This window comes from Natator depressus, chromosome 1 (assembly GCF_965152275.1).
Source record: "Natator depressus isolate rNatDep1 chromosome 1, rNatDep2.hap1, whole genome shotgun sequence".
Lineage (NCBI taxonomy): Eukaryota > Metazoa > Chordata > Testudines > Cheloniidae > Natator > Natator depressus.
The window spans coordinates 298669773-298684328 of record NC_134234.1 but is presented as its reverse complement, the minus strand read 5'-3'; the positions used below and the strand labels follow the sequence as shown (position 1 = coordinate 298684328).

Sequence of the window (14556 nt, the reverse complement as noted above, 5' to 3'; positions counted from 1 at the left end):
GTGGGGGGGAGGCGGTTTAAGGGGCACCTTATGTGGTCCAAAGCCGATTGCCCCACCTCTCCGTGGGGCTCCATTCCACTCCACCAGCCATCCCACGAATCGCTCAGCTCTGCCAGCCGCCCCCATGAGCTGCTCCAGGCATCCCACAAACTGCTCTGCTCCAAGAGCTGCTCTGCTCTGCCAGCCGTCCCACAAACTGCTCCACAATATATCTTCAGGCTCCCCCATTACTTAACACAACACTCAGTGATTTCAGCTCTTAGTAAGTTTAGCTCTTTTGTGAGTTCAGCTTGTAGTAGGGGAGCCTCAGTGCTGGTGCACCATTGGCCCAAAGTGAATTCAGCTCAGCAGCCTGTAACTGGGCTCCTAATGGAATCAAAATTAGCTCTGATATCCCACAGTGGAGAGAAGAGGAAGTGCAATTCGCATGTAAGGCTCTCACAGTGGGGCCCATACCACCAGGTATTAATACCTATCCCCAGCCTCTTTCCATTCACTGGGTTTTGGAACCCATGACCCTTGCCTAGCGAGTGCTGCTTAGTTGATGGTGAGTCCCTCCATCATAACAAAAGGCCAAGTACAGTTCCATTGTCCTTGATTCACATAATCAGGATAACAGTTTATTCCTGCCCCAATAACAGAGAAACTGGGACTCCTACAGCAGCCAAAGTGACCATCTAGGCAGGGTGGGTGTGCCTATGCAAATGAGATCAGCCCCTGAAGTTCTTTTCCACAACCCAGCATGACTCGCCACCAGATGTCAGGGTAGAGCTCATCTTGATTCTGCTTACACAAGGAAGCCCAGTCCCTGGAGCAGCAGGAGGGCTCCCGGGGCAGGTGAAAGTGGTTAGGCTAGTCCTGCTTTGACAGCCCCAAGAAATGGTGACAGCAACAGCAATTTCACAGACCCAGCTGCCTTGAGCCAGCCACTTAAAGGAAACCACAAACACAGCTCAGTCTTCCTCTGATGCTGCCTAATTTAATCCATTTGAATTCATTCTACATCTGCTCTAGACAAGTGTTGTTTTTTCGGGTGAGGGAGAAAGTGAAAGGATCACCAATAAAAGAGTAGGTGAGGGCTCAGAGTTGGGAAAGGGTTTGAAGAGGCATCATTACAATGTTGGGGGCAGGGTTGAGGGAATGCCTAGGGTTAAAACCTTAAAATATGGGAAAAAAGAGGTATGACAAGGCTAACTAGTAAGGAAAAAAAATGGCAGTTAGGAATGTGATCAGAAGACAGTGATGAGTGATAATGGTAGAGAGTAAAATTGAGTGTAGTACCACAAAGCTAACTCATCTTCTATTTGTAATCTTTTTTTCCTTGTATTCCCTTATTTTTTTTATCTTGACTCATCTTGTTGTCCTGTTTCTACTTAGACTGTAAGCATTTCAGGGCAGGAACTGCCTTTCTTGTGTTTGTGTGTAAGGTGTCTAACATACTTCTGAATGCTCTGTAAACAAATAACCTAGAGCAACTAATCAAAGCACCAGTAACTTTTAGATAAGCTTCGTCCAGGAGTCTTGTATTTATCATGAGGGGCCTATTAACAGGAGCCCAATTTAGCAAGATTCAGAGTATTGTGGTAAAACAGTTGCAAGACCGCAGTTAAGGTTGTGTTAGAATTTATTAACTACCAAGTTTATTTATATCCAAGCTTGGACTGATCAGTGGTTGGTATTTCTTAAATTGGTTTTGCATAGCCACAAACATGCTTCATTAACCCACCAACCAGGAGACAGAAATTACAGGAATTGTATTAGTGTCTTACCAGACAGCGGAGGGTGAAGAAATCTAGGCTATGGCTACACTACAGCATAAGTTGACATAAATGATGTCACTCATAGGTTTGAATTAGCCAGCCCCCTGCGCTACATAACTTATGCTGACTTAAGCGCCGGTGTGGACAGCGTTCTGTGTCAGTGGGAGAGCTTCTCCCACTGACGTAGTTCGCGAGGGCTGGAGTAATTAAGCTGACGGGGAGCTCGCTCCCATCAGCTTAGAGCGGCTACACCTGGGATGGCCAACCTGAGCCTGAGAAGGAGCTAGAATTTACCAATGTACGTTGCCAAAGAGCCACAGTAATACGTCAGCAGCTCCCCCACCCCGTTCCCAGGGCCTCCCACCCACTGGCAGCTCCGCCGATCAGTGCTGCCTCCTCCCGATTAGCTGTTTCGTGGTGTGCAGGAGGCTCAGGGGGTGGGGAGGAGGAGCAAGGGCACTGCAGGCTCAGGGGAGGGGGCAGGGCCTGTGGCAGAACCAGGGGTTGAGCAGTGAACATCCACCAGCACACTGGAAAGTTGGCGCCTGTAGCTCCAGAGTCAGTACGTGTACAAGGAGCCGCGTATTAACTTCTGAAGAGCCACATGTGGCTCCAGAGCCACAGGTTGGCCACCCCTGGGCTACACTAAAGAGCTTGCTGCACCACTGTAAGCTCTCTAGTGTAGCCATAGCCTTACACAGTTTCTCGTTCTATCCTCCGGTGTCTGTTCAGTCCTATGTTGGTACTGCATGAAATGCCTTTTCCAAGGAAACCCAGCAGGAGGAACAGAGGTTGTACCAAAAATCGGGAGTGCCTCTGTGTCTCATCCTACTCAGGCATGCTCCCAGGCTGATGTCTGTAACTGCTGATGTCTTTTATTGCCAACTACACAATTTAACACACACGCACCTCTTAATTCAGTGCTTTTGGGAAATAATGAGAATGAAAGGTGCCATATATATGCTTTCGAGCGTTCTGATCAGACAGCCAATTTACTAATTGGGGCAGAGTGACTTTCCTGCCGTGTACTAGTCACGAAGCAGACAGACAAATCTGTGGTAGAGCTTTTTTTGTTTGCCCTGTTTCCCCAGTCTCTCTGTTGGATTTAGACTGTATGTGGTCTGCTTCTTGGCCTTACGGCATGAATGCCATCTCATATGAGAGAATGCAAATGCCAGATTGGAAATATGCCTTATTCTGTTGATATCTGCATTTTATGCCTTTTGAAACCTTTCCAAGGAAAGGAAATTGGCTCAATATCCCTGAACCACACTTGGACAGGCAGTCTGAGTAAACAAGAAGCTAAGCTGCTTGCCTTAGATTTCTAAGTTATGCAAGTTAGCAAATTTTTGTATAGTAACTCCTCACTTAACCTTGTAGATATGTTCCTGAAAAATGCGACTTTATGCAAAACAATGTTAAGCAAATCCAATTTCCCCCCCATAAAAATTAATGTAAATAGGGGGGGTTAGGTTCCAGGGAATTTTTTTCGCTCGACAAGACACCTTATACACATACAGTATAAGTTTTAAACAATTTTAAACAGTTTAATACTGTACACAGCAATGATGATTGTGAAGCTTGGTTGAGGTGGTGGAGTAAGAGGGTGGAATATTTCCCAGGGAATGCCTTGCTGCTAAATGATGAACTAGCACTCAGCTGAGCCCTCAAGGGTTAATATGCTATTGTTAATGTAGCCTCAACTCTACAAGGCAGCATGGACTGAGGGAGGAAACACAATAGATTCAGGGCAGTAGCTGCAAACACTTCCCTGCAAAAACTGAACATGATGGTGAATCCACGCTATCCAGCTGGAGCAGTGCAGAAAGCCTCCTCCTGACAGCAATGCAGAAAGCTCCCGGGAGCAGCTCCAAGGCAGAGAGCAGGTCAGGAGCAGCAGGGCAGTGCGGGGTGGGCCAACCAAACTGCTGCTGGGCAGCTGCCGAGCCACATACCTTACAGGGAATTTAGGGGAGCTGATCGGGGAGAGTGGGCTGCCAGTCCCCCGGTTCTAATCCCCGTGAGGAGGGGCTGCTCTTCCAGAGAATCCTGCAATCAGTGGACAAAGCAGGCAGCTGCCAAACAACATTATAAGGGAGCATTGCACAACTTTGAACAAGCATGTTCCCTAATTGATCAGCAATGTAACAATGAAACAACGTTAACTGGGACAACGTTAAGTGAGGAGTTACTGTATACCCACACCTGCTGCAATCAGAGGTCAAATGGGGGAGGGAAAGCAATGGTAATGCTTTGCCCCCCTCATGACACCAAAATAAATTGCTATTCAAGGTAGATTATGCAGTTCTTCCAATCATCCCTCTTCCTTGTTGGCTTTGATTAGCAGTAAATAGCTAAGCATGTTGACATGTAAGTTGTCATAAGTAGATTTAATACGTTAACGCTTCTACTGATATGAATGGGAGCAATTTTGCTATATTTTTAGGGTGCCTTTAGACTTAGGGAGATATCACTGCATCAATTTATGCTTGGCTCACGCTTTAAATGTCTTCTTCACAATCTTTAGACCTAGATGCTGCTTTCTGGTGACAAACATTAAACACGTATATTATTCTGCTAACACTGTTTTTGTTTTTGTTTAGTGGGAGACTTTGAAAAGATCTGGCGTGAACACTGTGAGGATGAGGAAACTCTTTGTGAATATGCTGTGGCAATGAAAAACCTTGCAGATAATCACTGGACAAAATCATGTGAAGGGGAAGGTCGAATTGAATGGTGTTGCAGGTAAATCTTTGTGTGGCTTAACAAGATAGGATTGTAAACTCTGTCTCAAACTGGCAATCTTAGTCTTCAGTGCAGAGCATATTCTTGCTTTCCGTACTTATCTCCAACACTCATGTTTTAATATGTGGTTATTTTTAAGTAAACATCACATTTCCCATTATTCTATCTCACTATTCTTAGAATTTTAGCATGTGATGTTCTGAATTTTGATCTTTAAATCCAGATTAAAGCATTCCCAACTAGGTTTAGCAAAACTTTAATGTGTTGAAACTGTTAGCAGCTAAACTTGTTATAAAGAACATGATTAGTACTTGGTTCTAAATCTAGATTTCTCAAATTCAGGTAATCCTAGAACTGAAAGGGACCTTGAGAGGTCATCTAGTCCAATCCCCTGCACTCAAGGCAGGACTAAGTATTATCTAGACCATCCTTGACAGGTGTTTATCCAACCTGCTCTTAAAAACTCCAATGATGGAGATTCCACAACCTCCCTAGGCAATTTATTTCAGTGCTTAACCACCCTGACAGGAAGTTTTTCCTAATGTCCAACCTAAACCACCCTTGCTGCAATTTAAGGCCATTGCCTCTTGTCCTGACCTCCGAGGTTAAGAAGAATAACTTTTCTCCCTCCTCCTTGTAACAACCTTTTATGTACTTGAAAACTGTTGTCATGTCCCCTCTCAGTCTTCTCTTCTCCAGACTAAACAAAACCCAATTTTTTCAGTCTTCCCTCATACGTCATGTTTTCTAGATGTTTAATCATTTTTGTTGCTCTTCTTTGGACTTTCAGGAAAGATGTGGACAAATTGGAGAAATATGGTGCCCAGAACTGGTCACAGTACTCCAGTTGAGGCCTAATCAGCATGGAGTAGAGCGGAAGAATTACTTCTCGTGTCTTGCTTACAGTACTCATGCTAATACATCCCAGAATGATGTTTGCTTTGTTTGCAACATCATTGCACTGTTGACTCATATTTACCTTGTGATCCACTATGACCCCAGATCGCTTTCCGCAGTACTCCTTCCTAGGCAGTCATTTTCCATTTTCTATGTCTGCAACTGATTGTTCCTTCCTAAGTGGAGTACTTTGCATTTGTCCTTATTGAATTTCATCCTATTTATTTCAGACCATTTCTCCAGTTTGTCCAGATCATTTTGAATTTTAATCCTATCCTCCAAAGCACTTACAACCCCTCCCAGCTTGGTATTGTCCACAAACTTTATAGGTGTACTGTCTATGCCATTAGCTAAATCATGTATGAAGATATTGAACAGAACCAACCCCTGTGGGACCCCACTCGTTATGCCCTTCCAGCATCACTGTGAACCACTGATAACTACTCTCTGGGAACGGTTTTCCAACCAGTTATGCACCCACCTTATAGAAGCTCCATCTAGGTTGTATTTCCCTAGTTTGTTTATGAGAAGGTCATGCGAGACGGTATCAAAAACCTTACTAAAGTCTAGATCTACCCCATCTACTGCTTTCCCCCCTATCTATAAGGCTTGTTACCCTGTCAAAAAAGCTATCAGGTTGGTTTGGCACGATTTGTTCTTGACAAATGCATGCTGACTGTTTATCACCTTATTATCTTCTAGGTGTTTGCAAATTGATTTTGTAATTATTTACTCTGTTATCTTTCCAGGTACAGAAGTTAAGCCGACTGGTCTGTAATTCCCCGGGTTGTCCTTATTTCCCTTTTTATAGATAGGCACTATATTTGCCCTTTTCCAGTCTTCTGGAATGTCTCCCGTCTTCCATGATTTTTCAAAGATAATTGCTAATGGCTCAGATTTCTCCTCAGTCAGCTTCTTAAGTATTCTAGGATTGATTTCATCAGGCCCTGGTGAATTGAAGACATCTAACTTGTCTAAGTAATTTTTGACTTGTTCTTTCCCTATTTTAGATTCTGATCCTACCTCATTTTCACTGGCATTAACTATGTTAGATGTCCATTCGCCACCAACCTGCTTGGTGAAAACCGAAACAAATAAGTCATTAAGCACCTCTGCCATTTCCACATTTTCTGTTGTTGTCTTTCTCCCCTCATTGAGTAACGGGCCTACTCTGTCCTTGGTCTTCCTCTTGCTTCTAATGTAGAATTGTAGATGTAATTTGTAGAATGTTTTCTTGTTTCCTTTTATGTCCCTAGCTAGTTTAATCTCATTTTGTGCCTTGGCTTTTCTAATTTTGTCCCTACATACTTGTGGTGTTTGTTTATAGTCATCTTTTGTAGTTTGACCGGATTTCCACATTTTGTAGGACTCTTTTTTTTTGGGGGGGGGGCTGTTTAGATCATTGAAGATCTCCCGGTTAAGCCAGGGTGGTCTCTTGCCATACTTCCTATCTTCCCTACGCAGTGGGATAGTTTGCTCTTGTGCCCTTAATAATGTCTCTTTGAAAAACTGCCAACTGTTTTCAATTGGTTTTCGCCTTAGACTTGCTTCCCATGGGATTTTACCTACCAACTCCGAGTTTGCTAAAGTCTGCCTTCTTGAAATCCATTGTCTTTATTGTGCTGTTCTCCCTCCTACCATTTCTTAGAATCATGAACTCTACCATTTCATGATCACTTTCACTCAAGTTGCCTTCCGGTTTCAAATTCTCAACCAGTTCCGCCCTATTTGTCAAAATCAAATCTAGAACAACCTCCCCCAAGTAGCTTTCTCCACCTTTTGAAATAAAAAAAAGTCTCCAATACATTCCAAGAACTTGTTGGATAATCTATGCTCTGCTGTGTTATTTTCCGAACAGATGTCTGGGTAGTTTTAAGTCCCCCGTCACCACCAAGTCCTGTGATCTGGATGATTTTGTTAGTTGTTTTAAAAAAAAAAAAAAAAAAGAAAGAAAAAAAAGCCTCATCCACCTCTTCTTCCTGGTTTGGTGGTCTATAGTAGACCCCTACCATGACATCACCTGGGTTTTTTTTACTCCTTTTATCCTTACCCAGAGACTTTCAACAAGTCTCTCTTATTTCTATCTCAACCTCAGTCCAAGTGTATACATTTTAATGTACAAGACAACACCTCCTCCCTTATAACCTCATAACAGTAATACACTGTTAAGAAATAATTCATAATGTTTTATTTGCAGAGGACTTTTAAAAGCTGGTTGCTTGCTGCTTTTTATAGCTGTGCTGATTTTTTTTTTTTTTTTTTTTTTTTAAATACAGGTCTTTGCTATGTAATAGTCACATGTTTTAATGACTTCCCAGTGGCTTTGTAAGCATATCAAGTTTTGCACATGGATTTAATTAAAGATGTAGAGTATGAAAATCCATCCCTGTGTTACTTCTCATACCCAGTGTTCCTTATGTAAAGTTTTTCTTGCAAAAATGACTTTCTTTTTGTCTGAGAGACAAGGTGGATGAGGTAATATCTTTTACTGGGCCAACTTCTGTTGGTGAGAAGAGACAAGCTTTTGAGCTACACAGAACTCTTCCTCAGGTCTGGGAAAGGTACTCCTTTTTCTCTTTGTCCACATAATCCCAAACTTCAAACAATATATAACAGTGCTGAGAAAATACTTTGCAATTCCTCACTTCATCTCTAGAGGCCAGGAGTTCTCAAACTTTTGTTCCGTGTATCACTGATCTGCAGAGAGGTGATGGGGCAGATGATACTGGCCCTTCCTGTGTCCTGCTGCTTAACTGAATGAAAATAGTTTTAAAAATAAATAAATATTTTGATTACATAGAAAAAGAAATTATTGTTGGTACAGTTAGGTGATCATAAGTTTCTCTTCAGAAGTGGAAAACTCTGAAAATGTTGGAGAACCCCTTCAGTAAGCCTTATTTTGAGGACAGGATGGCTTTTGGAGGCACATCTTGGGTATCTGTAATGAGGAAAGAGATTTTTACCCAGAAGCTAGAAAAAAAACTTGTATAGCCACTTTACCTTCATTTTCTCTTGCCTCCATGCAATCTTTTCTCACCAAATACCTGAAAAGCAACCCTCTCCAAATTATTTAGAGGGCTAGCCTACATAATACAGTACAATCATTAAAGCAGGGCTGGGCAAACTTTTTGGCCTGAGGATCACATCAGGGAATAGAAATTTTATGGCGGGCCATGAATGCCCACAAAATTGGGGTTGGGTTCTGGTTGGGGGTGCAGGCTCTGGGGTGGGGCTGCAGATGAGGAGTTTGGGGTGTAGGGAGGTGCTCTGGGCTGGAACCGAGGGGTTCAGAGGGCGGGAGGGGGATCAGGGCTGAGGCAGGGGGTTGGGGTGTGGGGAGAGGCTCATGGGTGCAGGCTCCGAGTGGCGCTTACCTCAAGCGACTCCCGGAAGCAGTGGCATGTCCTTTCTACTCCTATGCGGAGGCGTGGCCAGGTGGCTCTGCACGCTGCCTCATCTGCAGGCACCGCCCCTGCAGCTCCCATTAGAGCGCCGGAGGGGGCCATTGGAATGTGTAGGAGCCGGAGTGGGGCCATCCTGCAGCTTCTGGGAGCTGCACGGTGCGGCCCTGACCCTGCGCCCTGGCTGGAGCACCGGAGTGGGTTCGGGCCGTGTGGTGCAGCCCCTGGACAGAGCTCACAGGCCAGCTTAAAACAGCTCTTGGGCCTTAGTTCGTCCAGCCCCGCGTTAGAGAAACCATCTATACTCTTCTTTGGTATTAAGAGTGACATTTATGCAGATTATTTTTTAAACTTTTTCCGCTGCCTAGTTGGGGAGGCTGAAAAATATTTTGAGATTAATTCATAAACTAGATGCTATGTGTGTCTTTCATTTTTGATTATATAATGTTTTTATTCTTTAATTGAAATATTTCTTCATGGTTTGTAAAAAATATTAAATATATGGTGATCGATACTGTCTATTTGCAGCTTTAAAATAAGGAGACTGCCTTACCCTGTATATGTGATTGTTTCAGGGAATACCTTGGAAACCTTTAGTTATAGGATTGATACAAGATTTGTCTACTGAATTCCAGAAGCATTTCTGGACCCCATGACCTTAGAGTGCTATTGCAATAAGCTTGAACAATACATTAATCCTATACCCTGCCTGTGCTTTCCTCAAACTCTACTTTTTTTGTTGTCTTCCCACTTTTCTTTTGTATTTAAGACTATAGCTTTGTAATATAAAGGGAAGCAGAAAGACACATTTTGGAAAATAACTCCAAATCAAGTCTTCACTTAGAGGTTTCGTGGTTATAGCAAAATCCTCCTTGTATATAAATAGCATCTACTGGCAAAAGAATGCTTTAGCTTTTATAGCTAATCTGGTTCTGCAAGCAAAATAAGTTATGGCAAAAGCACTCTTTTACTGGTATAACTGCATCTAAACTAGGGCTTTTTCTAGCATAGCTAAAAAAACTTTTAAGTATAGATGCTTTGGCTGGTTCTGAAATTTACTTATGTTCCTTCAAGAAGGAAGGGGTGAAGTGATTAGATTTTAGATACAGGTGGAATTTCATGTTGTCTTGTTCGGGTTTTTTTTTTTGTTTTTTGGTTTTTTTTTAATGCCAGTCTGGATTTTCTCTCACTTGTAAGGTGGTGATCAGCAGAACTATCTAAAAATTCTTCTTGCCTAATAAAATCATAAATTGCTTTTCTAATGCTTCAACAGAATCAGAACATTGAACTTGTGGTAATTGATAGAATAATCTCAAAATCTCTCTGTTCTAGTGCAGTCCTTGGAATCCTCAATGGGAGAAACTGCATCCAAAGATGTTCTTCCAAAAAACTTTGACATCTGTCTCAGTTCAGAATCTGTTTTAAACATTATAACTGTCTAAGAACCTGAAATTAGATCCCTATATCAAAACCAATATCTCTCTCAGTAAGAAGAGATGCAAAGCCTCTGATCTATGAAAAAACAGATTGTAAATGTTTAGCTGCTTTTTTATTTTGTTTATATCATGTGAAACTTGAAGTTGAAAAATTTTCATTGTGTTTTAGAACAAGATTCCTAGTACAAACAAGGCTTTATATTATCCTATATGCTGAGACAATTCCAGCCTTTCTAGTCTTAACCTGGGAGCCTACAATGACCCATGACACAGTCAACAATAGCAAAGCTATATAATAGGGGGAAAAGCTCTGTAATCCAAAGTGAACCCCTTCTGTGCTCTGGTTGATATTGCTAATATATGCGTATAAACAGTTGTATTCTTGCCCTCCATGGGTCTTGATGCTTATAATTAAGTCTTCTCTGCTTTCTGGCTAGTTTACCTACACCAGTCCTTATGACTGGATTATATTCCTCCTTTCCAATAAGTGTCTTACAAGTACTTGCTAAGCCTCCCCATTTCTGGAGACTACAGAGCTAGTATGTAAGTGGGGGAAAAGGTTGAATATACTTCTAATTGTAGCTCTGATAAGGATATCTTCATTAGGTCCACATTCCCTCTCCTTGAAAGTTAGGATCCATTTATGTATAGATAATACGGAATTTATCCAAAAGGGAAAAAAATCCATATACCTCACATTAACTTAATCTAGCTTTTGACTGCTGCCTCTGGATCAAAACATCTGGAAGCAATTAAGCCACTCCTCATTTCATATGTGATCTGAATGGAAGATAAATGGCAAAGACATAAGGATTAATAAGTGCCTTATGAAAACTGTTGGAAACAATGCATTCTACAGGTAGCATTGTGGGTTTTCCTCTTTGAATATGTATTGTAGCTTTAATATGGGACTTTGTTATGAAACTCTAGTTATTAAGTGTTTGTATCCTTTAATGAATTCCATTTAAAATTCTTTTTTCCTTCATTCTCAGTTTGTCATGCTGCTGCTGAGTTCAAATTAATATAGGTAAACCCCAATAATAACTTTTACAAAAGTCTTGATCATCTCGAAGCTTGGTATAATCAGTTTTTCATAATAATTAATGTACCTGCAAGTTTTAGATAACGTGTAAACTCAAGGTACCTATAGTTATAAGTATTGCTAACCCTCATTACCACTGGTCTGCTAAAATATTACTTTGGATATTTTCTTTTTTAGTGTATGCCGAGAATATTTTCAAAATGGCGGAAAGAGAAAAGCACTTGAAAAAGATGAGAAAAGAGCAGTTGTTGCATCTAAGACCACTTCAGCCTTAAATGTTCTCCAGAATCCCAAAATTGAAGAACCCTTGTCCAACTTCAGCTTTACAAATCATGAAACCATATCAGAGGAGTAAGTTGTAACTTTTTGCTATAATAAAAAAAAGTTTGCAAAAGAGAAGTTTTTCCCAGTTGTATAACATTGACTTCTGTGAAATTGCATTGCCCTAATGTATTTCCAATGCAACTTTTTATAGTTTTTAAAAAAGGAAAGAAAGTTTAAAAAAAAAAGTAAGTATATATTAATATGCTTCAGAAAATATTTGTATCATCACATTTTTTGGAAGCTAATGTTACAAAAATAGTGGCCCATAATTTATTCTGAGATTGACAATAGTCTTCTTTTTTTAATTTAAGGAAAAACTCATAATCACTTGTGGAACACTTCTATCTTGTTAATGTTCTTGGTGTGATTTATAATACAATTTGGGTTTGGACAAAGGGAACATTGAAGAGGAAAGTGCTTCAGTGGGAAACTGCTGAGTATTTAGCACTCTTGAAACTCAATCCACTTTGCCTAAATATGGACTGGGTGCCTAAGATTACACTCCTTTTACCAAAAAAAAATGGGCAGAGTTCTTTGACATTACCTGTGTACTTCCAAATGACTTCTTGAAGTCTAACTTTTGGAACTTCTTGGTTTCCTGAGTTATTTATTTTTAAAAGTACATAAATAAATAACAAATGCATTACTTTTCTAAGGTATTTTTCCCTCAATATTCTGACTTGTTTTCAACCTTAACTCAAATTCATAATTTTTTTTTAAACTTTTGGTCCTAGAATAGCACTAACTTTTGTACCTTTTATTATAGTTTAAAATTTCTGCCACCTTATTATAATGGGAAGACATTCATACTGTACAACAAGTATAGTAGAGTAATGAGACTACATAAATATACTCATTCAACTTTAATATGCTTTTAAAAATAAAATTAGTAAATTTAATTTATGTTCTTTAATTCATGGGTCAACTCTTATGACTGCTTAGCTGCCACAGTATTTTGTTAGCAGTTTCAGGAGCGTTTCTAGATCTTGCTTCTGTGCCATATCTTCTGTGAACAAGTTGTATGTATTATTAATTAGGGAAATGAAGGGCAGGTTGGTAATGTTAATGAATATCTTGTGTCCACATCAGTTAGTATCTTTGTGCCTTTAACTCTGTTAGAATAACTTGTACATGCCCTAAGTGTCTCTGTACAAAATGGCTAGAAACAAAACAGAAAACAAACAGTTTGTTCTCTAATATTATTTTGCATTATGGAGATGTGCAGTATCCACTACATAATTGAGGTTGCAATCTGAGTTCCCATCAGAACCCTGATTTCTCTCCCCTTCTTCACTCCTCCCCCAAATTCAAACTAAGAATTATTCTCCAAAATTTTGTTTACTCTGTCTGAGTTACACTTGCTCATCAGTAGAAAATAAGTTAGTCAAGGAGTTAATACAGTATAGCATATAAAGTGAAGAGATGTTCACCTAACTTAAAAAAAAAAATCAAGTAGAAATGAATCCTGGTTCATTGTATTTATGTATTAAATCCAGTGAACAGGGCCAAAGATTAGGTGGTTAGACACTTAACTTCTAAATAACAGTTTAAATCAGTGGTTTTCAAACTTTTGTACTGGTGACCCTTTCACATAGCAAGCCTCTGAGAGCGACCCCCCTTATAAATGAAAACACTTGTGTGTATGTTTAACACCATTATAAATGCTGGAGGCAAAGCGGGGTTTGAGGTGGAGACTGACAGCTTGCAAAACCCCCCCCCCCCATGTAATAACCTTGTGACCCCCTGAGATCAAGTTTGAGAACCCCTGGTTTAAACAGTAATATTGGCAGGTGACTTTGGGGGGTGGGGGGGGGTGAACAAGTTAACTGTTGACTCTTTATCAGCTCCAGAGACAGACTAGAAAGCAGGAGGAGATGGGTCCCTCTCCAATTTTCCTGCATAGGTTTTGGGATGAAAGAGGTGTGAACCCCTGCTCTACTCCACTCTTCCCAGGGCCCCTGCTCTGTTCTGTCTCCTATTGTGCAGCAGTGTTGCATGCATAATATTTAAGGTCAGTAAGAATAGAATCTTGCATATATTAAGAGGTTTTCTTGGTGTTGAGGTGCTAGAAAGAACAGGAGGCTTGATTTAGTATCTGAATTAAAGGCTGTTTAATAATGTGGATGTTAAATGAGACCATACCTACTTGTATCATCTCCTTGATGCTCCCTACATCTAGCTAGATGCATAGTTGTTTGTCATTACTTTTTTTCTTATGGAGTGATTTTTTTTCTGTCTTCATATTGCACACAATTGCATTTCCATTTGTGAGGATACTATATGAGTTGCTTCTGTCTTTGTCCATCAGAGCTGCAAGTAGTTAATGCATAAGAATTCAGGATTCAGTGCTTGAGATCATGTGGCTCGTAAATGATAAGAAAAGCACTTTACCAGGGAAAGTCACTCAAAATGCTGGTAAGAGGGGTAACAGTAGAGGCAAACCTAAGAACAGTGGGAGTTCAGCTAGACAAAGTACTTCAATTATGCGGTCACAACAAAATATCAACTTCCTGTAATTATGCACAATAGATAATCGCACACAGATCCAGCACGCAGTTTTTGAACACCCAGCGGTACCAAGCCAGCCAGTACAACTTATCTGAACAGGCAGTTTGGCGGGATAATGGGAACAAGAGGCACCAGTCTGAATCAATGGTCCATGACACTATTAAGCTGAGTAGAAAGTTGCATATACTCTGTGATCGTCAGCTTTGCACTTAGGTGACCTCAGTGTGACAAACTAAGCAGATGACTGTGCAGAGAGAATTAAGCTTGAATGTATGTGTACAGTGGGTACATTTAAGGTTACTAATGATTAGAGAGAGGAGCAGTTCTAAGTATGATAAATATAAGAATCTCAATTTGTGAGGTTCTTTCAAAAATGAAGAAACTTAAGTACCAGCACTGTATTCTGAGGTAACGGAATGCAGCTGCAGACATCCTGTTGTGGG

The 14556-nt window shown here is 40.7% G+C and overlaps 1 protein-coding gene across 4 annotated transcripts in view; it reads left to right on the top strand.

Moving 5' to 3' along the window:
* Positions 1–14556, top strand: part of SAMTOR (S-adenosylmethionine sensor upstream of mTORC1) — a 124593-nt gene that overhangs the window by 72086 nt on the left and 37951 nt on the right. For 3 of the 4 annotated variants that reach the window (XM_074942269.1, XM_074942268.1, XM_074942266.1), the window contains 2 exons: positions 4364–4505; positions 11459–11632. The exons of the other annotated variant lie outside the window; for it this stretch is intronic. In XM_074942269.1, coding sequence (XP_074798370.1) covers positions 4435–4505; positions 11459–11632 — 245 coding nt within the window. In that variant the 5' untranslated portion in view covers positions 4364–4434. The remainder of the gene's footprint in view (positions 1–4363; positions 4506–11458; positions 11633–14556) is intronic. 4 annotated transcript variants of the gene reach the window in all.